The sequence below is a fragment of the Carettochelys insculpta genome, chromosome 8 (genome assembly GCF_033958435.1).
Source record: "Carettochelys insculpta isolate YL-2023 chromosome 8, ASM3395843v1, whole genome shotgun sequence".
Taxonomy (NCBI): domain Eukaryota; kingdom Metazoa; phylum Chordata; order Testudines; family Carettochelyidae; genus Carettochelys; species Carettochelys insculpta.
Window position 1 is genome coordinate 66,916,073 of NC_134144.1, and position 25,920 is coordinate 66,941,992.

At 43.4% G+C, this 25,920-nt stretch overlaps 1 protein-coding gene across 20 annotated transcripts in view; it reads left to right on the top strand.

Moving 5' to 3' along the window:
* Positions 1-25,920, top strand: part of CLASP1 (cytoplasmic linker associated protein 1) — a 247,601-nt gene that overhangs the window by 108,422 nt on the left and 113,259 nt on the right. For 8 of the 20 annotated variants that reach the window (XM_075001118.1, XM_075001117.1, XM_075001119.1 and 5 more), the window contains exons 9-15: positions 15,006-15,158; positions 16,137-16,210; positions 17,746-17,838; positions 19,582-19,727; positions 21,500-21,635; positions 23,287-23,357; positions 24,486-24,545. In XM_075001118.1, coding sequence (XP_074857219.1) covers positions 15,006-15,158; positions 16,137-16,210; positions 17,746-17,838; positions 19,582-19,727; positions 21,500-21,635; positions 23,287-23,357; positions 24,486-24,545 — 733 coding nt within the window. Of the gene's footprint in view, positions 1-11,726; positions 11,926-15,005; positions 15,159-16,136; positions 16,211-17,745; positions 17,839-19,581; positions 19,728-21,499; positions 21,636-23,286; positions 23,358-24,485; positions 24,546-25,920 lie in introns of those variants that run through there. The other 12 variants (XM_075001120.1, XM_075001133.1, XM_075001130.1 and 9 more) reach the window with 3 other exon arrangements.

Sequence of the window (25,920 nt, forward strand, 5' to 3'; positions counted from 1 at the left end):
AGGAGCGTCTCTAACAAGGTAGCAGTGTTGAGCAGACTGGAGTGACGGCTTTCATTAGGACTGCTTTGACCTTTTTTGGGGGTAGATATTTAAAGTTTTAAAGTTCTTCATTCCATAGCTCTAACAGATTTGTGCAATGTTTACCTTCATCTAAATTCCCCACTCCCCTCCTGTTCCCTTGTAGAGGAGATTAGTCCCGGTCTGGAAAGCCTCTTTCCTTTGTACTTTAAAGCAGGGTTTCTCAACCTGTGCATCGGGACCCAAACTTGTGTCACCAGAATGTTTCCTGCCTTGAGTTACCTGGTTAGACGCTTGCTTGTGGATTGCTGGCCCTTTAGCATCCATGTAATTACCTCAAACAACCATGAGGCTCAGGCTCATAATGCTCCACACAGCTAGCTGGTCCTGCCCTTGCTCCATAGCCACTCTGCTCTCCTGTCCATGGTCTAGCCCTGGGGTGGGCAGTAATTTTTGATGAGGAGGGCACTCCAGGATGGTGGTGAGTGGTCAAGGGATGCACTATTTTATGGAGGGGATGTGGGGTCTGGGATGGAGGTTGGGTGCTGAGGGGAGCTTGGAGTAGGGGACTGGGGTGCAGGATAGGGTGTGGGGTCTGAGAGGGAGTTTGGATGAAGGAGGGGGTTGTGTCCTGAGGCAGGGTGCAGGGTTTGGAATGGGGTATGGGTGCAGGGAGGGGATTCTGGTCTGAGGGAGAGATGTACAAGTGGGTGGAGGGTCTGAGAGGGGGTTGTGACTTGGGGAAGGGTGCACAGCGTTTGAGTCGTGACCTGGAGCAGGAGGATGAGGTGCAGGGTCTGTGAGGGGGTCTGGGTGCAGGAGAGGATTCTGCCCCAGGGGAAGGGTGGGGTGGGGCGGTGCAAGAGTCAGGGAGGGAGCTGGAAGCACAGTGCCAGAATCAGGGTCTGTCTGAAAGGCACTTACCTAAGCAGCTCCTGGCCAGCTGCACTCCCAGGCAGGCTTCTCTGCCTGCCAGCAGCCTCAGCCCACTGGCTCTTCCACTTGGCTCTCTGCACTGTGGGGTGGGGAGGGCTTTGCATGTTGCCCCCTCCCTCAGCAAAATCTCCCAGCTCCATTGCTGATTGCCAGCCAATAGGAATGGAAAGATTTTGCTGGCGGTGGAGCAGCACCCAAAGCTCTCCTCTGTCTGTAGCTGTAGGGCCAGCCATGGGCTGGATGAGGAGGCTTGGTGAGCTGGATCTGACGCCCAAGTCATATCTAGCCCAGCCTAGGTCTAGCCACTGTTTTCTAGGCCATCCTGATGTTCTCTGTCCATGCACTTCAGTCTCAGAGGCCTCGGTAGTAGGAGTCCTTTCATCCGATACCCACACCACCTCAGCCCCATGTCTTGCAGCTTCTCTCTGATACCACAGGCCTTGCTGTCCTGCTGCCATCTTTCCACATGGAGTGCAGCAATATCACCCTCTCACTGCCCTCAGACCTCTCATTTCAGTGGCTTCAAGCTGGAGGAGAATTCTTTCCTTGTTATACATTTACTTTTAATTTCCATTGCCATCCCCCAAATTCCAGACTCCCAGGGGCCCTGTTCTGTGTTTTTCGGCTTTCACTTCCCTGTTGGTCTTGCTTGCTCTATTATTATTTCTTATCAGTGTAATTAGTGGCTCCAGATGGAAAATGCTTTGAAATTGACCTTTCTCTCCTATACATTCTCTTATTTGAAGTCTTGTTGTTGTTGTTTCCAATAGCACTTTGATTTATTGTGTCCTCATTTATTTATTCATTTATTCAGTCTCATTTACTAGCTTAACTCTGCTAGTTGCCTTTTCTTCCATAGAGGTTCAGACCTGGGCCTGGTGGATGTGTATAATTGTGGAAGGATCAATGTGAGATTTGCCTCATTGGACTCAGCGAAAGTTCTGCCTTAGTAAGGGCTATCAAAACAAAAAGCAGTCAAGTAGCCCTTTAAAGACTAGCAAAATAGTTTATTAGGTGAGCTTTCATGGGACAGACCCACTTCTTCAGACCATAGCCAGACCAGAACAGACTCAATATTTAAGACACAGAGAACCAAAAACAGTAAGCAAGGAGGACAAATCAGAAAGACTATAGGGGCTTGCCTGCATACTTGGCTCAATCTAATTCTTGATCTTCCCCCCCACCCCTCCACTCTCTGATTTGCTCACCTTGATTATCTTTTTCTGATTTGTCCTCCCTGCTTACTGGTTTTGGTTCTCTATGTCTTAAATATTGAGTCTGTTCTGGTCCGGCTATGGTCTGAAGAAGTGGGTCTGTCCCACGAAAGCTCACCTAGTGTATAGACTAGCACGGCTTACTCTCTGTTACTTAGTAAGGGCTGTGGAATTTGATCTCTGAGTACCAATTTGCTGTTGTGACATTGGCTTTCTCTGCAGCTTTCATGGATACATAAAATCTGTTGCCAATAAAGAGCTTAGATGATGTCTGTGTATTCTACAAAGGAAGTAGAACAAGGAGGGTCTGGTTCATCTATTCTAAAAATGAATGTATGGGAGAATGTGGCTGTGCCAACCACATGTAACTTCCCCTCAAAAGTAAAAGGCAAAGGGCAGTCATGTGCCCCAGAGTGGGAGGGGCCATTCACTTCACACTGGGTCCATGGAAGGAAAATAGGATAGTGAGCAAACTGCTGATACAAAGGGTCTTCCTGGGAACCAGAGCAATGATTGACAACCAGCACAGGACCAGTCCCCAGAGTCCTGGTGGGGAATGTAATAGAGCCAGCAAGGGGACAGTCTTTTAGCATATGATTTGTTACTGTACGGGAGTGGCCAGCAGGTAAGAGTGCTGGTAGGCAGTCAAAAATGCCCATAGTACCTGTGATGCAGATTAGATAGCACAGAGAAGAGGAAGATTACATTAAACAACCTGGTTGGGACACACATGGTTGTAACTCCTTTTAACTGCGTTTTCTCGTTTACTCGAGGGCGAGACAGTCTTGCGGTTAAGTCAGTGAGTTGGGGGTCAAAAGAACTGGGCTCATTTTCTCAGCTCAGCTTGGACAAGTCACAAAGAAGCAAGTTTTCCCCGAAGTTTTTTCCAGTTACCTTTGTACTGTTGGAAAATCTCCCTCTTAATTTCGCTGTCTTACGTCTCCACCTGTAACATTAGGATAGTAATTCTTCTTTTCTGCCATTCATTGCCTGTTTAAGTCATAGTGTCTAAATACCAAATGGTGATCTTTTTGGATGGGACGATGTTCTGAGAGCACAGTGATGCCATTGTGTAGAAAAATTCATTCCTGCAGTATTTCCTCCTCCTCCTGTGAGCTTTTCAGAGGAGACTTTAGCACTCAAGCCCGGGTGTGTTCTGTGTAGGCATGAGTGATCCTGCGACCCTTATTGTAAAAGTGGGCAGTTGCTCTGAAGTCCTGTGCAGAGGTTGTCAGGAGTATTCCCTCTAATTTTTTCCATCCATTTGCAGAATAAATTTTGTTATGTGCCTCAAAGTGTGTGTGGATGTGCACCAGAAATAGAAACACATGCTTTTGGCTGTGGGTGCTCTGCTAATCAGTCAGGTGGCACCTGAATCTCTCCTGGGTGGCTGCCCAAGTGTTCAGCTTACAGGTAACACAGGTTGTCATCCACTCTCCATCCCTGGATGTTTAAAATGAATAGCACTTCAGGATCCTCCAGCAGGGGAGATGCTGTAAAAATGTAAAATGCAATGCCCTTCAGCTCACAGAGACTGTATGGTAACATACAAAACCTGTAGAACACTTCAATCTCCCTGGACACTCAGTGACAAATTTAAAAATAGCCATCCTGCAAAAAAAAAAAAAGTCAAAAACAGACTCTGGAGAGAAACTGCAGAGCTACAATTCCTTTGCAAATTTGACACCATCAATCAAGCATTGAACAGAGACTGGGAGTGGCTCACCAACTACAAAAACAGTGTCTCCTTTCTTGGTGTTCACGCCTCCACATTAGCTGCTGGAAGTGGGCCACATCCTCCCTGACTGAATTGACCTCAACAATTCTGGCCTTTCTTTTAATTGGTACTCCCTCCTTTTCATGAGCCTGTATAATTAGACCTGCCTCTGGAACCCCCATTCATGCATTTGAGGAAGCGGGTGTTTGCCCACAATGCTTGTGGTCCAAAATATCTGTTAGTCTATGAGATGCCCTGGGACTTCTCTTTTTTGTGGATACACACTAACACAGCTACCCCTCTGAAACATTTCACAGAGACTGAGTATTACAGAGCACTTTGCCGATGAGTACACTGCATTTAATGGTTTGCTAATTATTGCAGTAGGCAGAAAACTTTGTGCCATAAATGCCATTCTGAGGAGTGTTTATTGGGTGGCACTGGGATTGTCACTTAACCACTCTGTCTCAGTTTGTCCAGCTGTAAAATGGGAGAGGAGGATAATACATGCTGCTTCACAAGGGTTATGTCTACACTTGCCCCCTACTTCAAAGGGGGCATTGTAGTCAGGCTGATGGGAGATTACTAATGAAGTGCTGCGATGAACATGCACCAAATTTGTACCAAAATTTTTGGGGAGAAAAGGCACTTTGAAGTGCCCATGGCTACAAGGCATGCCAGCACTTTGAAGATTGACAGTTTGAAGTTGCCATGGGGAAGAATTAGCCTAATGAAGTGCTTCATGTTCATTGCAACACTTCATTAGTAATCTCCCATCAGCCTGATTACCATTCCCACTTCAAAGCAGGGTGCAAGTGTAGACATAGCCAACATGATTGAGAGTCTTTCAGAAAGGGGACTTTCAGATCCTCTGATGGAAGGTGTTATAAAAGTGCAAAGCATTAATTTGTGTTCAAGCAGAAAATCCATTGTGATGTGATGTCTTACTGTGTAAAAAATAAAAACCCACTTCACCTCAGCCACACCAACCGTATACCTCTAGTTCTGGAAAGCTATTCCTACTTCTTCACTGCCTATTAAAGCTTCTCTTTCCCTGTGCCATGGACATGAACAGTAATGCTGAGAAGAATGCTAAGTGGGTCATAAATATTATGCTAATGAGAGCGCCTGGGAGGATGGTTTAATATCTGTCCAAGCTACTGCTGACATATTCTCAGAATACAATTTAAAGGGAATTTTTAAGGATCTAAACTGCAAATAAAAAAGAAAAGATAACCTACTGAGACATTCACATATAAAAATACTGGGCTAGTGTTGGTAGTTAAATATACTCTGAACTAAGCAGTGGAGAACTGGATTGAGAGATAATGCTATCTCTGTACAAACAGACCCTGAATAACGTTAAATGGAGCCCTGAGTTCTGAAAACCCTCCAAAGAAACCTTCTGGGGACAGGCAGGCAGAGTGTGGAGCTGGAAAAGCTGTATTTGTTTTCTCTCTTTGTCATTCAGTTTATAGCTATTTCAATCCACCTTTTTTTCCAAGGTCTGTGCTGTAAATTTCCTTGGTTAGCATGATGTCTTGGAACATCTTTCAGTGGGCGGGGCACACAGCTAAATGTCAGTTGATGAAGGTTTATTCACAGCTGTACACTGGCAAATTAGTTTATTCATTTATTTTTATTTATTATTTGTATGACCATAGGACTAATGAGCCCCAGTCATGGACAGGTGCTGAACTGATCACATCATCTCTGTCTCCCTTCCCGCTCTGTGCCTCTCTTGTCTACTTATTTCAATTTTAAGTTCTTTAGTGGCAAAGCCTGTCTCTTACTATGGCTGTGTCTGCACTAGCCCCCACCTTTCAGAAGGGGAATGGTAATGACCACTTCGGCAGATGCTAATGAGGTGGTGTCATGAATATGCAGCACCTCATTAGTATAACAACAGCCACGTGCATTCCAAAAGTGCCTCTTTCGAAATGCATGCTGCCCGGGTAGACAGGGGCACTTCGAAAGGACCCCCGACTTTGAAAGCCCCTTCTTCCTAAAACCAAATGGGAAGAAGGGGCTTAAGTAGTCAGGGAGTCCCTTGAAAAAGCCCCTGTCTATACAGGCGGCGTGTGTTTCGTAAGCATCACTTTGGGAACGCATGCGTCTGTCATTATGCTAATGAGGTACTGCATATGCATGGAAGCACCTGATCAGCGTCTGCCGAAGTGGCTCGTTAACCATGCCCCTTCGGAAAGGTGGGAGCTAGTGTAGCCACGGCTACTGTGTGTGCACAACACCTAGCCCAAGGGAGTCCTGAGCTTGGCTGTGGCATCTCTCAAATGCTACTGTCACAGGACTGTTCACATCAATGAAAGTTTTGCCTGTATAAGGAAAGTAGGACTGGCTCCTTTTGATTCCTGTTTCATAGCTTCCTTAGATTAATGGATAAGGGGCTTGGAAGTGTCCTCTTTGGTCGTTGGCCAACATTCTCTAATGACAGTATATTCATTGACCACTATGGGTGTTGCCACTCCCCAGTGGTTTAAAAGTCAAGAGACTGGCCTCTACTAGTCATGAGATTAGATTAAAATCATGAGAATTTAGAACTAATATATGCTAGGTTCTTTTTATTAGGCTTCTGGTTTTGAGTATTTAGGGTTCATATTTTCAAGCTTTTCTCTTTGGCCATAAGGCTGTGGTGCCCAGCATGCTAGTCACTAGCTGCATGTGGCTATTTGGCCGGTTGAGTGGCTTGAACAAGAAATATATTTTAAGAATAATGTGGCTAGTTTGCAGAATTGGGTGGACATCATGGCTGAGGAATAAAATTTACAAAAGAAAACAGCACTCCCCTCAAAAACAAAAAATTCGGAGAAAGCTGAAATTCTGTGTGAATTACTTTGACTCCAAGAGCAAAGACAATAAAACAGCACTAAATATAAAAAGGCTTGCAGTACAGGTGCAAGAATTAGAAACAATGAGACTGTGGAATATTTTGTTTGCTCTTCCATTGCATTGTTCTACAGTAACTGATTCATGATTTTGGCAGTCTTTGTTGGTGTTGGATTATAAAGTTTTGGGGCTGTGGTTTACTCTATTTTGTAAAGCATTTACATATTTAGGCAGGTATGTAAAAGCTGAATCCAACCTTGTCCAGTCTGTTGTAGAGCACACATCACCTCAGTATCTGGACACCACTTTCCTGAATTTAATTGATTTATATTCGAAATACTACAAGATTTATCTGGCATTGTTCTGGTCCTTAACTCTCTTATTGGAAAATAAATGGAAAAATTATTAAATCATTGCTCTGGGGTGGGGCTGGGGACGAAGGGTTCAATGCGCAGACTGAGGACTACTCCAGCCTTTTCTCATCATAGGACAGGTTGAACCTCTCTACTCTGACACTCTCTTGTCTGGAAGCATCTGGAATCCAGCAGGATTTTAATTAGCCAGATGACCACTTATCATGGGTGTGGCCAGTTTCCCACAAGCCCATAGAGTTTGCTTCCAGCCACCAGTCCTGGTTCTCAGTGTTCTGTGCTGGTATTTAGCCGTCATTTACCCCTTAAATGTCTTCTAAGAGCCCAGTAAGCACTGGAAGTGTTGGTAATGCTGCTAGATACTGTTGACCATCTGTGGTCCAGGAAATTCGTTTGGCACCAGTTAGGTCCCAAGGTACCAGGCTAGAGATGTTCAGCCTGTAGCTTGGGACCAGAAGTGGGAAAAGTACCCAAAAAGTTACTTGAGTAAAAGTACGGCTGCTGGAGAGAGAACATACTTAAGTACAAGTCACTAGTGTCCCTCTGGAAAAGTGCTTGAGTAAAAGTACACACGCACTAAGACACACACGTTACATCTTTATGGCACTCACGTGCCCAGAACTGAAAGTAGCTGCACTTTTACTGAAACAACTTTTTGGGTACTTTGCCCACCTCTGCTTGTGACCAGGTGAGAAGCACCTGACCATGGCTGCTGCAGCTCCAGTGGGCACAACCGGGGAAGGGGTACATGTTGGGAGAGTGGTCCAGGTTTGTCTGCCCCCTGCATTCCCTAGCCAGAATGCAACAAACTGAGCACTTTCCCCTCGCTCCCTGATGAAGAGAAAGCTCTAGTAATGTCCCTGTGTGCATTGAAGGTGGCAGGGAAGCTTCAGCCGGCCTCACCCTCTCCAAAGGGTGCCTTGGGGGTGGAAGACTCAAGGCTGGATCAGACCCAGATGAGGGGTTGCGGGGCACCTTCAGCCAGCCTCTTTCACTTGCCTGGTGATTCTGTCTCTTTCCTGTATTGTTTACGATAAGCAATCCCATTCTGGGCACATCTCATTTTCCTAGCATAATGAAACTCTTACCTGGCAAAAAACAATCCCATTCCTGGAACATCCTGTTTCCCTGGCACACCCAACTCCTTTACCAAAGACTCAGCTATGATAAGAGGAAGCTGTGCACTGAATTTGGTGGTCCTAGTTCTTACCCTTTAGGAGTTCTTGAACAGACAGCTGGACACATGGATAAATGCACAAACACTCAAATAGATAGTAGATTAATTAATGATAGAATTAAAGCAAATATGCTTTTTATCATAATACATGATTGTCTTTTGAGATACTTCCTTGAAGGAGGGTGGGGGAACACCAGGTGAATGAAACTATTTGCATGGGCTGTGAGTGTGCAGTCTGCTTATTTTCATTCTGGGAAACTGATAGAATGCACATCAAAGCCACAGGGTGAATTGTGTAAGCATGATGTGTCTGTGAAGCTCAAAACAAATCCAACTGTCAAAGACTCCTGAAAGAAAGATATTTACTCCTTAGTGGGAGACTAATGCATACTGGAGTGGGAGTAACTTAATTAATTAGCTCTTGATTAAATAGAATTGTAACAGGAGCCAAAATGATTAAATTGACAGGGAAAGGAAAAAGAAATATGTTAGTTCAGATCAAAGAAAAGGGTGGGTTTAAAAACTGCAGTTAGTACTTGGCATAGAGCCCTTGGAGTGAGAGAGGATGGCTGTCTCCCTGACCTTATCTAATGGATAAGCACTGTTCTTTATTATTAAGAATATCATGGAATTAAAAAAGACCCCTTATTTAAAAGACACACCCTGCCACAAAGTATTTAAAATTTAAGTTATAGCAGAAGGTGACAGATGGATGAATTACACAGAAGGGGGAGGAGTTAAGAGTGAAATAGAAGTATCTTGATAGGTGTGACTCACCTAGCTCTCCGCAGCTGAGGGTGTTTCTTAGGGATCTGGATTGTGTGAATTTTGAGGCAAACTCACTTCAGAGTAAGTTTTGAAGATGGTAAAATGATGGCAGAATTGATTGTGCTGGAGGTTTTCCTATTTACACTGGGAAGCACAGAAGAAAGCTGTTGGAAAAGCCAGCTCATTGGCAGTGAAGGCTGAGAACACGTGCAGACTACTATAGGCAGTAACTGCCATCACTGTGTGTGAATGGAGTGACTGGATACAGCAGGGATAAATTATGAGAACTTCACAGGAAACTTGTGTTTGATATGGAGAAGGAGGAGGCAATGGGCAGATTCTGAGAAATGGTGACAAGGTCAGAAGAGGTGGTGAGAGATCTGTGAAATCAATATACAGTAAACCCTTGAGTTAACAGACTAATGGGAGGAGGGGTATCTGTTAAACCCAAAAGTCCATTAAATACAAGGGCTTGCTGCCCACCCACCCCACCAGGCTCCCCCAGCCTCATTCCCCCTTTCCCCAAAAATGCCCACGACTCCCCAGAGCCACCGCCACTAGAGCTGGAATTACTGCCACTGGAGCTGCCAGACCCATGGCTGAAGCTGCCCTGCCATGCAGCTGGAGGGACCCTGCTGCCATGGGCTGGAGGAGCTGCTGTTGGAGCCACCATGCAATCCTCACCAGGGGAACGGCACATACGCATGTGCTGTCTGCCTGAGTGTGCGCCTCACCTCTGGCGCGAGAAGCGCATGGTGGCTCCAGTGGCTGCGGTCCAGGCTGCAGTGGAGGGTTCAGCCACGATGAACTGCAGCAGCTGGAAGCAGTGACCCCTTCAACCCCACCAGCTGCGGCTCTGGTTAGTCTCCTACTTTTGGGGGTGGGGGGGATTGGGGTTCAGGATTTAGGATTTGACAGGCTCCGATTAAGTGGACTTCGGGAACAACGGGGGGGGGGGGGTGGCGGCAACGGACGTCCGTTGTTCCCAAAGTCCACTAAATCGGAGTCTGTAAAATCAAGGGTTTACTGTATGTTTGTACAGAATGTATACTGAGGTGGGGCAGCTTCTGGGGCTGTCCCAAGAATAGCATGGAGTAAATTGTTACTTAACTTCAGCTGTAGCTGTGTGACTCCGAGGCTGCTCTGCCACTCATGCAGAAAGAATGACATGCCCTTCACAGCCCAGAAGACGTATAGCCTGAGGCAGGAATACTGGACCTGAGGGTGTAGTTTGAAGTATCCAAGGTGCATTTGTCTGATGGAAATAGGCCAGTGTACACAGGGTCATGGCATGGAGCACAGGCTGCTAAGCAGTGTTCCCAGTAAGCTGAGTGCTTGGGCAGCCACCCAGGAGAGATTCAGGTGCTGCCCAGCTGATTAGCAGTGTACCAGCAGTGCTCAGAGCTGGTAGCATGTGTTTTTAATGGTGGTGCACATCCAGCATGCCTTGGTGCACATAACAAAAATTATTCTGCCCATGGGTGGAAAGAATTAGAAGGAATGCTGATGCTGAGGACGGGTTTGTTACATACACCTGCTAGCTAATTAATGCCATTTGGGAGTCTTTGCCTGTGTGCGTAGTATTGGGTGTCTTGGTCTGAAATCTGGACAAAGATTGACTAGCACACTTCATAGAGGGCTTCAGATAGCCAGGTAGTAATGACCTTGTCACACCAACCTGGATTGGTTTGAATGGATAAATTGGAGGTGGAATTTGTGTCCCTTAATACCAATTCTCTGAGCTGTTCAGTTTTTTGGGGGGCATACACTGATTTAAAACAGACCCCAAGTTCATTATTTAGATGAACGAGTTTCTTTAGGCCAGAATTTCCCAACTTGGTAGCCTCAGCAACAGAGTTCTGTTTTTCAGAAGTACTGAGCTCCCAGAGATCCTGTTGCTTTCATTGTGGGTGCTCAGTAACTCTTTTTTAGGTGTCTAAGTATGGATTTGGTTGGTTAATGTAAAGCGTGCAAGTTTGAAAAATACGAGCTTAGCCTTTAAGGGCTCATCTTACAAAGATGCCAAGCACACCAAGATCCATGGTTGCTTAGAGCCTATGGCAATAGGTGTTTTAGGAATATGAATTGACTTCAGTGGGAACAGAGCTTGTTCAGCACCTGGCAGAAACAGGCCCAAAGACCATAAGGCATATATTGGGCAAGAACAGCTCAGGTATAAGCCAATATTCTGTACAAGAGTAATGCACTATTCAAATACAGCATAGAAAAATAACAAACAAGAAACTCAGCTATGGTGATTAGTTGTAATTTCAAAGGACCCAAGAGTTTCATATTTTTCAAATGTCCTACACTGTTTTGAAATGTTCTCTCTGATGTGCCGGCCTAGTAGTAATGGTGGAAAAAATTGGCTCTGATCCTTGAACTTCTGGGGAAGCATCTCCTGCTTGTTTCACACCTCACACAGACCTGAAAGGGTTACGCTGTACAATGAATAATGACTAAATTTATTCGTCATGGACAAATGATGACAGCTGTTGAGACACTCCCGTTAGAGCTTCCCAAGGGATAAACTCAGGCTAGTTCCTATTGCGAGTCAAACCAACAAAACAGTAAGCTCATCTTCATTCTGGGATTCTAACAGTAGCAGTGAATTTCCTTCCTGGATGTGGCCTGAAGTTTTCTGGGCTACAATGAGCATTAATGTGAATCCTGCAGAGCCTCAGTTGTGCAAACAGGACTGAAGCCAGAGCTGTTTAAATCCATGTGTGAAGACAACAGCTTAATGAATACAAGGGGCAATGATTGATTCTGTTCTGGACTGAAATCTGCAGCAGTCTGTGAAACAGTGTTACGCCTGGGCACGCTATGGAAAATATGAAGGAATGTTGAAGAAGCTTATTTGCAAACGGATATGTACTTGTAAGCAATTTTTCTTTTTCTTTTTAATGATGGTAAGGAAATAGAAGAGATTTTAAGCCAATTGCATTTTTTTTTTAATTTTAAGAGAGCTCAGTAGTGAGCAGACAAAGGCCCCGTGAAATAAGGCATGTCTCTGGATATTAGTAATCATCACTCATAAATGAGCATTAGGGTTATAAGGCAGGAGAGCAGTCATGATTGTTAAATGTTAAACACTGTGATCCAAATTTACCCCAGCGCACATTCAGTGAAATCAATGGGATTAAACCTAGGTTGAATGTGACCTTATAGGATTTACAACTGGAGTTCAAAATTTGATCTTTATTATAAATAATGATTGTGACCATCAGCTTTTGAACTGGAAAGAATGTACTTCTTTATGTTACTGTATAGTTGATTTGGTTGTATTTTATTTTGGGAATTCCACATCGGGTTTTTTTCTGTTCTTTGTTTCTCTCTCGGTCCAACACGTGCTGCTGAAAGATGTGGTGTGCAGTTTTTAATGTGCCAGAATATTATCCTTAATTTTCAAGCAAGGCAATGCTTCTTGGAGGTTAAAGTTATTTGACATAGATATTAGGAAAAAAACATTTGGCTACCATGGTGATTTCTAATGTACAAGAAGATACATTTGATTGTAATTTTTTTTATCACTCATTCTCAGGAAAGCTCATTTAAAAGTGAAATATTAACAAAATATAACTAACATGCTACAAAAATGAGGTCCTTTCTGATGTTTGGTTTCTGAGTTTTTATTTTACTCTTATTATCTAGAATAGGAAACCACACCCTTTGTGTGTGCTGGGTAGGGGTGTGAGGGTTGGAAAAACACAGTTACTAGATCATTGTAAAGTTAAACAAAGAACTGTCTAGATGAACTTTAATGCAACTGAAACAAGATGTTTACTATTGGATGAAAGGGCTGATTTTGAAAAAATGTTATTTGATTATGTTTATGGTAATGTTGTCCTCTTGCCTGATCATTTTAGAGAGAGGGAGAGAGAGAGATGAATATTTTACTTAATAGCTATATATGTCTGTATAAGAATTGAAAATGTAGTTGGAGTGAAATTCACCCCAGTTCTAAAGGTCCACATAAGCCCATCTTCACCACCCCATATTCAGGTTTTAAATGATGCAGAGGCCCTTGTGCAGACTCACCAGATGCTGCATAGAATGTCATCCGTCTCCCTCTTTACTGAAATACTTAAGCATTCATTTCTCTGTATCCCTATGGTGAAAGTGAAACTTATGCTTAAAAGCTTTCCTGAAGAGGGAAGGACTCAGGCGGGTGTTTAAATGATCTGCTGCATGGGGAGATGGTGACTAATGTATGCCCAGAACTGTTAAATAGCCTTTGCTGTCCTGAGCCAATGGAGTGATTAGAGCTGAATGCGCTCACCTCTTGGAAGGAAGTGAGGGCCTTGAATCACTCAACAGAGCCCCCTTTGGCTGATTCGAAGATGGCATTGATGGAGGTTGGGACATGGGCCAGGAGCTGGTTTTGGAGCAACCCAGCTCTCTGCTCAAGGTAGGGAGAGGGTCTGGGGTGCCCCCACTCCAGTGTGGGCTTCCTTGTCAACTTTTACTAGGGCCAGAGTTTGCCTTCTGGCCTGGCCAGAGCAGGGACCTAATGGAGAAGAGGAAGAGCAGGAGGTGGGAGTTTGGAGGAGAGAAAAGTGGTAGAGGACAGAGGCAGGTGGAATTCCTGCCTATGTCCTGCTTTTGCCTTTTGAAAGGTCCCCCGTGGTGGGTGTAGCATGATCCTGAAGGGCTGTGCCATGCCAGTATATTTGGGAGGAAACAGAACTCAGGCTGATTTTTCTCAGCACACAAAGCCCGTGTCAGCCATCCAAACATTTGACACCTTCCGATTGACTGCGTAGCAAATTATCGTTTAAAGACAAGTTAAAGTAGATTCACAGCCCTGAAATCTGGTGGTTTTTACTGATCCACAGAACATGTGCACAGGATGGGCAGTCACTGTGTGGTCATCCCCTCACTGCCCTTCTGAGGAGACTCCGACTTGTCTATGCTACCACTTAAGTCAATGTAGCTTACATCTTTTTGTAAATTATATCGACTTGAAGTGCTGTCTACCCAACAGCATGGCAGGGGGAGACACTTTCCCACCAACACAGCTTCTGCTTCTCTTTGAGGCAGGCTAGTTACATAGACGGAAGAGTGCTCTCTCATCCACGTAGCGCGTCTGGTGAAGAAGCACTATGTCAGTGCAGCTGCAGCCCATGTAGTACGGTCATGAAGGCAAGTCCTCAGTTCTGTTGTACAGGCTCCTATCTAGGGGTGAGAGAGCAGCTGAGAGGGTCTCTATTTATAGGTCCTTCAGACCTTGATCAGTTATGATTACAAATTGCTGCCTGATCTGCAGTTATACTAAGGCCTGCTTTCTGCTGTCTGGTAGTTAAAGGAATAGTAAAGTGTATGCAATAATAATATATGAAGATACACATCTCATAGAGCTGGAAGGGAACTTGAGAGGTTGAGTCCAGTTCCCCTGTCCTCTTGGCAGGGCCAAGCACCATCCCTGACAGATTTTTTTTTTTTTAAATTTATTTGCCCCAGACCCCTAAATGGCCTCCTCAAGGATTGAGCTCACAACCCTGGGGTTAGCAGGCCAGTGCTCAAACCACTGAGCTGTCCCTTCCTGCATGCAAATATAAAGGGTCTGGCCTTGAGACCACCAGAGTAGCTATCAGTTGGGCAGTGCTACTCAGTCACTGCTGGCCTACCCTGAGTTTGAATTTTTCCTCTGATGAAGTAGGTTTCACCCACGAAAGCTTGTGACCTAATCAATTTGTTAGTCTCTAAGGTGCCACAAGAGTGCTTGTTTGTTGAGTTTGAATGGTCAAGCTTGAGGTGAAAGGCTATAGATACCCTGAGCTGTCAGCACCATGAATGTGTATTTGGGCACAAGCATTGATCATAGCTTGTTGGTTTATGGTTTTAAAAATAACTTCAGTGAAGCCTTAATCTGTTGAAGTGAGTGTTTGCTTCGATATAGGCACACAGTTGGGAAATGTTTTAATTTCACCTTATGACTGAATGTCGTTCTTCCTCAGATAAAAATTTTGATGATGAAGACTCAGTGGATGGGAACAGACCTTCCTCTGCCAGCTCTTCCACCTCTTCAAAGGCCCCTCCGAACTCCCGAAGAGTTGGCATGGGGACTGCTCGCAGACTTGGGTCTGCCGCCCTGGGCTCCAAGTCCACAGGTAAGACAATATCATCTACTGGCTGAAACTGCCCTGCTTGCAAAAGGCCTACACAACACCAGATCACTACTGACGTCCCATTTAAGTTCTTTAAGGGACCTAACTGCAGTGTAATCCTTGTGCTGGCACTCTGTAGGGTGGTGAATTGCTGCATCTGAGAACATGAGACTTATTCCTGGACACCAAGGGTATGTTCTCCAAGAGTGGATGTGCAAATGTTTCCCACACTGAGATCCACATAATGAGCTTCAACACTGTGTTCGAAGCAACAATGTACAGTAATCCACCTCTTCCTCTTAAAAAAATGGCACCTCTGTAGTTCAGTAGCTCAAACAACGCAGGCTGTTTGTTTAACAAAAAGATAAACCCCCAGTTTCATGCAATTTAAACCAGTTGACGCATTTTTTTTTGTACACCTGTGCCACTTGACCTCCAACTTCTGACTCCCTAATTAAAGGGTTGGGGGGGAAAAAAACCCAAACAACTGAACAATAACTCTGAATTTATTTGCAAATTGCAACAAAAAGAAACTTTCCTGATTCCGGTGTCAGATGATAACTCCCACCTGCATAGCGTCCTTAAGCCTGTTTCTTTTCTCCCAGTCTCCATATCTGCAGTCTGTGGACCTGTCAGGAGAGCTACATGCTCATTAGTTATAAAAGGGATTAAATCTTTTAGGAGACACACTCCCTCATAGCTGAAGTAAATACTCCATCTCATCTTTTCAGGCACCACCCCTTATGCACTGGGGTGGCTGCCTGAACGTCTGTTGTAATGTGCTGTGTGGTGCCTAGGAGCTGAAGAATACTACACTTGGTTTGAATTTTCTTGCCAGCTTTATTTCAGTTACAGCTGCAACACTCTTTCCATGTAGGTCTGGGAAGTGTGTGACTTCTCTCTTCTTTGGGTGTTGTTTCGTTGAGGGTATTGTTGTTAATGAGAGGGTTGAAAAGACTTTCTCATTTATCTGTCTGTCAGCAGCCAAAGAGGGAGCTGGTGCTGTTGATGAGGAGGATTTTATTAAAGCGTTTGATGACGTTCCAACAGTCCAGGTAAGAAGCAATCCATTTTAAAATGTTTAACAGTAGCAGTATAATGCAGATATCCAGCCTGCTCTCACTGAAATCGTTAGTTGAGGCCCATGAATTTCAGTGGTGGGTAGTGCTAAGAAAGAAGTAAGCAAGGGAGATTTCAGATTTGGAAGGAGATAGGGAGTGGGGTGAGTTAGAGAGATTCAAGAAGGAAATTACAAATGACAGGAGCTGCAGAGGCAGTGGAGCAGTTGTGTGCACGGCTGAAAGGGAAGTCATTGCTCAACGGACCAAGGGCAAGAGGAGGGAAGTGAAGAAACGAAGGCTATGAGGTTGGCTGGAGCAAGCCAACGGAGGTTGTTTAAAATGAGGAAAGCGGCCATCTTGAACTGGATCCTACCTCGTTCCCTGAGGCCAGGGGTGTAGTGTATGGACAGAGGGCAAAGGCTGATCACAAGGTATTGCACCTCCTGAAGGCTGGGAGCTGCGACTTGTGAAGGCTATGAAGAGGGACTCAAGCACAGGAGAGAGTTCATCTAACTCTGATAAAAGAAAGAGGGACAGTTCAACATAAGACTCACCTATTATGTGTCTACAGACTTGACCAATGGAATGTCTTCAACTTAGCATATATCAGGCACCTAAGAAGTGTCAGGACGAGTTGGACCTGTGTAATCTGGACTTCCTCTGGCCAGCACCATCCCTGGTCTGGCATTCATGGATGCTCTGGGGAAAAGCTGGGGCCCAGCAGTCGAAAGCTTCTCTCCTGCCCTCCCAGAGCACTGTAAACAAATCATTAAAACTCTGGTACATGAACAGTGCCAGTAAAAACTGACACTTACAGGACAAGCAGGTCCATATAAGCATAGTTATTTATTGTGCTAACAAATACGGGTTTCATTTATGCATTCAGTACTTACACACTTTGTCGGTGCAATTTGTATATCAAATTTTGTACAGTGGACCCCTCCCCGAGTTATGCGAGGGTTGTGCTCCTGTGCACCCTGGCATAACTTGAATTTTGCACAATTCGGGGGGTGGGGAGAAAGGCTTGCGGGAGCTGGGGGAAACAGGGGAGAAGCCGCACTGCAGCAACTGTCTGCCTGCCCAGCTCTAGTGGCTTTTCTCTGGCTTCCCCCAGGTGGGGGAGCCGGGGGCTGGAGCAGGGAACTGCTTTAATGCGAATTAAGCGCAAATCAAAATCGTGCTTATTGGGGGTTTACTGTATTTACTGATGCGTTTTCATGACCCTCTGAAAGACTGTTTTAGCTATGATGTTGACTCCAGAAATATTGCTTACTGCCTTTAATTATAGAGTTGTGTAATAGTCAAAAAGAACAACACTTTAAACATTGTTTGTGGTTATTTAATATTTTTTCACTTGGGTAATAAGAGACTAATATATTACAAAGAGTCACACACAGTATGTGTTCTCTTGTGTGTGATAGTAAAGAATTCGGGAATGGAAGGGGATTAGTTGGTCAGTGAAGCAAACATCTGATACACTGGAGCACGTGTTTCTTACATTTTGATATATATATTTTTTTTATCTGCAGATTTACTCCACCCGAGACCTTGAAGAATCCATAAACAAAATTAGAGAAATCCTATCTGATGATAAGCATGACTGGGAGCAGAGAGTATCTGCAGTAAGGACTTGATTTATATGTGAATTATTTTAATGTCAGGTTTTTTTGGAGAAATTCATCCCTTAGCCGAGAGTGTCAGCACAAATTCTGTGCATCTCCGGAGTTGTCTAAACAGGGCTTCTGTGCAGTTTAAATGATACATTGACTGTTAGCTGGCTCTTTGCATGGGGCGAATTTCATACCAGAGGCTTAAATTTAAACTCCTGCATTAAGGAAACCATGAAGTATTAGGCTTATAAGAATTGAAATATGGAAAAATATCATATTGAATGTCATATATTTAAGCTGTATTTGTTTTTTTCAAACCGATAGGTAAACCGACAAAATTTGCTATTAGACTTTATAGTCAAGTCTTCAAAAAATTGAGTTCAAAATTGTAAAAAAGCATTCTTTGTGCACTCCATTTTGGTAGATCATGCACGCAAAATTCCTGATTCTTCATTGTCTTCCTGTATAATCATTTACACCTGTGCAAAGTGTGTGTAAAACAGTTTGGTAACATTTTACATCTATTGCACACAGGATAAAATGACTTTATGAGATGCAAGATGGTGCAAAATCAGATCTGAAATGGACATGCTGAGTTTGAGTCTAAGGGTACATCTATACTTACTGGAAGATTGACTCAGTCAGGGTCAATCTTCCAGGGTTCGATTTAGTGTGCCTAGTAGGGACGCGCTAAAGGGAACCATCAGGGTTTCTCCTGTCGAACTCCCTCTGTGCGGACAGCCTGATAAATCGATCTTAGAAACATTAGTTCTATCTATGGAATTGTTGTAGCTGGAATTGTGTATCTAAGATCGACTTTCATGTCTGGTGTAGGCCTGCCCTTATTTATAAACAAGTGCTAAGTTACTCTTATGTTAAATCAGCTAAGACTGTTTTTGCGACTGGGATAAGTACAGTGATGTAACCTTATTGATGCAAATCCCTTGTGTAGCCCTGAAGTGCTTGTCTAAGCAGTGACTTGTACCTGTGCAGTTTACTCCAGTCTCATCCTGAGGTCTAAAATTGCATAGTGAGTTGATATTGGTGCACCATGATTAATTATTTGCATTGGTGTAGTTACATCAGAGGCTAAAACTAGCTCCCTTGGGGGAAAGCCTGGTTCTATAGAAGTCCATGGAAATTTACCGTTGATTGCAGTGGGCCAAGATTTCACTCCTAGTAGAGACAAGGCTTGATTGTAACGAATTTGGCGGATGTGATCCAGATTTACACTGGTGTAACTGAGATCAGAATCTGACTCGTGGCTTTTCAAGTCAGACCATCTTTTTGCTGAGAAGGCGATGGGAGAGTTAGTGTTTCAGTGGATACCGTACCCTTGAATGTTTCAAGATGATAAATTACTCTCAACATTGTGAATGCCTGGAGGGAATGGAGGGGCAACCTTAGCATTCTTTGACTTGTTTAAACGTCCCAGTAACTTTAATGATGCGATTGCAAAAGTTAACATCTGGCTTGCCATGTTTTATCTTTGGTAAGTGACACCTTGGGATTCCTGTAGCCTGGCCAAGGTTAACACACTCATGTTCTTACACCTATTCCATATGCTGATTCCTGAAATACATGATCTAGGATTATTTTAAGAATCCTTTCCTCAACACGTTCCTGTTTTTATATGGAAATTGAAAAATAAGCCTAAGCATTCGGCACAGTTCTGAGTGTTTTTATTTCTTATTAATAGATACCAGTGTGTCTTGCTATTTTGTCTGTAAGTCCTTAAATCTTGTTTGCCAACAGCTGAAAAAGATCCGATCCTTACTATTAGCTGGAGCTGCTGAATATGATAACTTCTTCCAACACTTACGTCTACTGGATGGAGCATTTAAACTCTCTGCTAAAGATCTGCGGTCTCAGGTAGTGCGAGAGGCTTGTATCACGTTGGGGTAAGGAATACAAAGTTCCTCATTCTCAACTCTGTTTTAAAACTAGTTTAGATAAAAGGAGAAGCTCCTGGCTCGAACCCATTTGCCATTTGATCTTGTCAGCACTGGACAGCCAAAGTGGCATTTGAACTTGATTTTTGCCACAACCATTTACAAACAGTGCTCATGCAGGTAACGCAGCCTGTGTGGATGGGTTCTATAGGGTGATGGTGTTTGGAAATATTGAGGGGGCAGGCCTGGAATTCAGTTTTTAACCTTCGAAAGCCATTACTCACATTATGGACCAGATTCTGATCTCAGTTACACCGGTATCCATCTGAAGTAGCTCCATTAACTTCAGTGGAGTTGCTCTGGATTGATAACGAATGTAGCAAAGGGCAAAATCTGTGCTTGGGTTTATTGCTGGCCAAAGTTAGCTTTAAAAAAGCCTCAAAGTGTTTCTAAGTTATTCAGGTACAAAATAGTGTCTGTAAAACCACAGAATATAGTCAGCAGCCGCATTAGCTCTTATACTCACACAAGAGGGTTTTTTTTTTAATTGGGCCGGGTGGGGGAAGGAAGGAATAGAGCTCTTTGGTCCTGGGCTCATGACCAGGGTTTACCTGAGACCATTCTAAGAGTGAGTTCACAGTCAAACAGGTGTGACTGAATTTTATGTTTCTGTGAACAGGCAAAGACAAGTGAGCTCCCATTACACTGCCTGACCTTTTGAGTAGCTGAACACCTTTAGGACCCATTAAATGCCATGGAAATTTAGGGTATGCAGCACCTGCAAAATCACATCCATAACCCTGCAAAGTGCTTTTCAAGAGCGTAATACCACAATTCCAGATAGCAAAATGAAATGTGCCCTGGGCATCTAAATCCCATAGCAAAGAAGCAATGGGTCATACTTTGTCCTCCTTAACACCACATTGTAAATCATTAGGGTTGCGTGGATTTGGTCATAGATCAGACTGGAGGGTCGGACCCATAGTGGTTACTTTCATTTTATTATGTTAAAATATAAATCTTGTGTAAAACCACGTACTCGGTAGCAAGGGGCAAATTGTAGTTGTTTTATACAAAAAACACAGGAATATTCTGACTTCTGGGAGACTGCAAAATAGAGTTGAAGAAAGACCCATTCATCCTGCATCAATTAAGGGTGAAAATGCAAGAGAACAGCTTCTCTTGTCATATTTCACACTCACACTTTCTAGCCCAGCTGTGGTAGCGGGAGACAACATAAAGCTGAACAATAAAGGTAGAAATATGAAGTATATTGCCTTCATATTGGGGTGAAAGTACAGGCCATTTTCTTAATTTTTCTGGGCTGGTTCCCCCATCTGTTGTAACTAAATGTTGGATGCTGCCAGACTAGTGACTTTAAAAAAAGGGAACTGGAGGAGTTTTTATAATCATTCATGAAGTTCACAAATGTCAAGGCAAGACAGAAGTTTGTGAGAGAAGGGAATCTGAAACTGACAAGTGCTAGAAAACCGAGTCATTCAGGAGTGCCCTGTGGGTTTGTCAGGGAACCTTTAACAGGGTGCCAGTGGTGAGATGAGCTTCCATGATGAATTTTTGTACTTGTTTAAAAATCTGGATGAGCTTAAAATGCAGCACTGGTCTGAGATGAAAATGGGAAAATGTTTGAGGTATGTCCTGTTCTTTGGTGGAAATAGAGAGGAAACTGTAAAATCGTGATATAGTGCATGACAGGTACTCTACATAATTGTAATGACCATAGTCTAAAGCATGTTTACCATTTCTACTTAATTGTTTTTCAGACATTTGTCTTCCGTTCTGGGAAACAAGTTTGACCATGGGGCAGAAGCCATCATGCCAACCGTCTTTAACCTGATTCCTAACAGTGCCAAAGTAATGTCCACTTCTGGTGTCGTAGCTGTAAGATTAATCATCCGGGTGAGTATATATCAGAAAGGCTTAAATCTGTGCATGGGATTAGATCTAAACTTAGAGAATGTTAACATGCCCATGGTGGAAGATCATCTCAAATTAATAGATTAATGACGGAGACTGTTTTTCTTGAAGCTTATTTGGATATGGTGTCTACACTCAGACAATACATTCCATTTCTGGATTCCCCTTTCGTATCTTAGAACAGAAACTGTTTACTGAAACATAGTTCAAGAGGGGCAAAAAGACCAACATAAAGGAGGAGTGACCATTTGTCCACTATAAATGGAAGTTACTTCTTTGTGGTTGTTGTTGTTTATGAACAAAGTTTTTGAATGTAGTGATTTGACGGACTAAATTGTTAAATTGAAGTTGGATAGCCAGGTGAAGGAAAAGCCCTACAGAGGCATTCAGAAGTTGGGGATGTTTATAAGCTGCTGGCTGGAAGGGTAGCATTTGGTGTTTTGGGTGGCCATCAGCTATAGGAAGGGGAGGGGGCAATTCCACAGATTATGTCATTAGCCATCTGACATTAAGGCTGGCAATGATATTTTGTGTCCTGGAGATCTTGTTCTGATTGTTCAGGCTGTAGGATGCTCCATCAGAGATAGTCGAGACTGTAAGCCGGAAAGAAGGTAGTTCTCAGAGTACTAGTGAGTGAGTAAAGATGGTGAACCAGCAGCTGTTTTCTTAAATATAAATACTCTTAATCAGCAAGTCAGCATTTGAGGTCATAGCTTTACGGGTTGCTCTAGATTTCAGTTGTACAACAAGACCTAAATATAGAGTCAAACGATGATTTAGGAATAATTTCACTGTTAAACAGGGTTACTTTGTACAAGAAAAATGGAAGCCCGCTTTATTTATGCAGTATTCATTATTCTAGCGTGATGGATTATGTGGTTGGACTGTGGGGCTCGGAATCAGGACTTGTATGTTTAATCCCTGGATTTGTCACTGTCTCACTGTAAGACCTTTGACAATTCATGTAGGAGCCAGCCTGCACCTCCTGACATTCAAAGCCAAAGCTTCCATTGACTTAAGTTGTACATGATCATGCCCCACCTCTGTGTACTTTTGTTTTCATATGTCTAAAGTGGGGTTAATGATATCTGCCAACCTGCCTCAGAGGGCTCTTGTGAAGTTTGGTTTGTAAAGAACTTTTTGAGAGTGGATGACAAGCACTGTCCGCATAAAGTGTGTTAGGGAAATTTCTTTGCAGAAACAAAGGATTTTTGTTTTTGGACAATTGAGCATATATTTCTCTGAAGTCTGTTTTTAAACCACTTTTGCTTGCCTTCCCATCATCATATAAAGAGCCTTTGTAAGCACTCCATGGACAGTGCGTCTTATCTAAGGCCATCCATCAGCTAGTGTGGCTTCTGTCTGGTGTTGCAGCTGACATTTGGTGGGAAGCCTTCATGGGCCTTTCTGTGGGAGAGTTCTGTGTGTTGATGAATATGGGTCTCAGACCGCACGGACCCTCTGGAGCCTGTTCCCATAAGTGTAAAAAGGGAGTCTATGTCTGTCTTAAAAATATTTCTTTGTCTATGGGCTGAGCCAAGACAAATGTGTGTATTGTCACGTTAGGGGAAATTGGCTTTATTTCTACAAATCAAAAATGTAAAGATTTTTCCTCCCGTTTTTCTTGTTTTAGCATACACATATCCCTCGACTAATACCCATCATAACCAGTAACTGTACCTCCAAGTCTGTTGCTGTTAGAAGGTGAGAAAGAGGTTTTATCTTTTCTTCTTGTTTTACCAACAGCTAAAGTTTACTGACTGCTTTTTTTTTTTTTTTTTTTTTTTTATGTACAAAGCTGAGTTTTTCAAAGTGATGTAGAGGATTTATCTGCACATCTTCCCTTAACATTAATGGATGTGTCTGAATCTCCTAGGTGTCTATGAAAATTTCAGACTAAGTGGTTTTTGAAAAAGTTACACACAGTATAGGGAAGAATCACTGGTTCTGAAAAGGAAGGTTGGCCTTTAGTGTGAGTGTTCAGTTGTATGTGTTTGTGCATTTTTGCATATTGCTATAATATTATGGCATTAGTTTGGCTGCCTTTCGAGGTATCAGATGAGCTCCTATTTTGCACCACCAATCACTGCTATGGTTGCCTCCTTCAAGACCAGAGGGCAGAAGTCACATTCTTTGAAATTTGATGGCCTGGGTTTTGCAGGTCAGACTGACTGATCACAGTGGTCCCTTCTGGCCTTAATTTGTAACAATTTCCTTTTTACTGTCTAGTAGGGAGACCTTTGGCCATTGTCTTTGCTTCATTCTCCTCTAGCTTGAAAACAGAAGTAGGAACAATTGGTGACTGTGTCACCTATTGACTACAGCTCTGTCATATAGCTTAAGCGAGTCACTCAATAATCTCTGTCCTTCAGTTTCTCAATGTGAAAAACGGGGATGAAGACTACACCTTCTGTTCAGACTTGATATGAAGTGCAGTGTTTGTAAAGAGCAAACAGCTACTAAGTAATACTAATTTTGGTCTCCTCTACAACTCACTGTTCTTTTATTAAAAAGAAGCAAAATCCAAACAGCCTGACAAGTAATATTCTGCATCTGTGGTCCAGAGCACTGCTTCATACTGTGTCACAGTGGTAACAGTCAAGTGTTTCAGTGTCATGTATGTTAATATTTTTATGTAAAAACTTTGTAGAATTTGATCTTTACAGACATACTATTTTTAATAAGGGAGGGGGGTCAGTGCTGATTTCTGGTGTCCAGCTGGGCCCTATAATAATAAATGAGCGGTGTGTGGCAGCTAGCCCTCCAGAAGCTGTGTGCCTCTCTAACAGAGTGAATAGCTCAGACCACTATTTCTCCTTTGCCCTCTTTCAGGCGCTGCTTTGAATTTTTAGACTTGCTGTTACAGGAGTGGCAAACACACTCCCTAGAAAGGTAAGATCTGAGCATGAATGTCCTTTCAGGAGACTGGTGAAGTGAGGGCTTGGAACAGCCCACCCCCACTGCTAAAATGAAGTGTTCCCCATTCAGAAATGAAAGGGAAAAAGAGTCCTCTGAGGCCCTGTGCACACCTGCTTAGGCATGGGCTATTGGAGGAATTTCTGAGGTCTCCCAAATTTTGGGGCCTCAGGTGTCACCAGGCTACAGACACTACTTCCTGGAAGTTGTGTTGAATGGAGTACAGAAGTGGGTCCTTTTCTGGCAGGCTGCAGAGAAGATGGTCAATGAGTTCTTGAGCATACCTATTTTTCTGATTTACCTCACGAAAGGAGGTCTTGTATTATCCTGGCTGGAAACAAGTGGCAGAGAGAAACCAGGTTTGGGGGAGAGGGGCTGGAGTTGGTAGAAAGAAGGTCTTAGGCATTTCAGTTTCCTGCTGCAGGCACGTACTTTGTCGTCCAGTCATTCCAAAATATTGCTATAGTAACTGGAGATACTAAGCAGTAATGCTGTTCTAACTAGCCAGTTGTATTTTTTGTATACTAATATAATTTTTTTTACAAAAATAATACCTATACTGGCCTATATATCTAAGGGATAGATTGTTCTGGTATGCAAAGAGCAATTTGCGTTAACACAAGGGGTCTTTTCCTTCTCTTATGCTCTTTTGGGGCCCCTCCCCCCAAATTTCTGACTTTAAGATTTGACTCTTGTAAATGCAGGTGCACTTGCAGTTCCTGTGTTTGCCCACGCATGGGTGTGCTCCCTTCCTTCAACCGCAGGGGCTCAGGCCATCCCAAAGTGGTAGGAGAAGCTAAGTTTGTAGGCTCATCACCTTGTATTACCGACTGGTGATGCTAGACGCATGCAGAAACTGGAGTATGTTGCAGACTCCAACAGGATGGTTTATCACGTGCAGCGGCATTGGGGTGCTGTGGGTGGGATTTTGTCTTGCAGATGCCAGGTGTAAAGCCTGCATAGCTAGTTTAAGGCTGACATACAACTAATCAGGACAATAAGAGAATAATATTTGTAAGACACATTATGCCCATTTGAACGAACAGTCTGCTTAGAAGGACAAAGAGGGAAAAGGAAAAGTGATTGAGCCACACTTCATTAACTCATATTGCTCAGGGCTATTTTAAGGGTTAAGAAATTATTTTTATATCTGGGAAGTATCCATGGCAACTAAGGCTCTGAATAAAGCTTGGCTCTTTTCTCCAGCAACGAGTGAAATAAAGCTGATGAGCATGAATACATTTAAAAAAAATCTAAGTGTTAGTATGCGAAATGGGGGAAGCTGTGAAGTGCTCTCTGTTTGCTGAGAGTGGGGAGAAATCACTAAACTTTTCAGACACATCCATGAGTG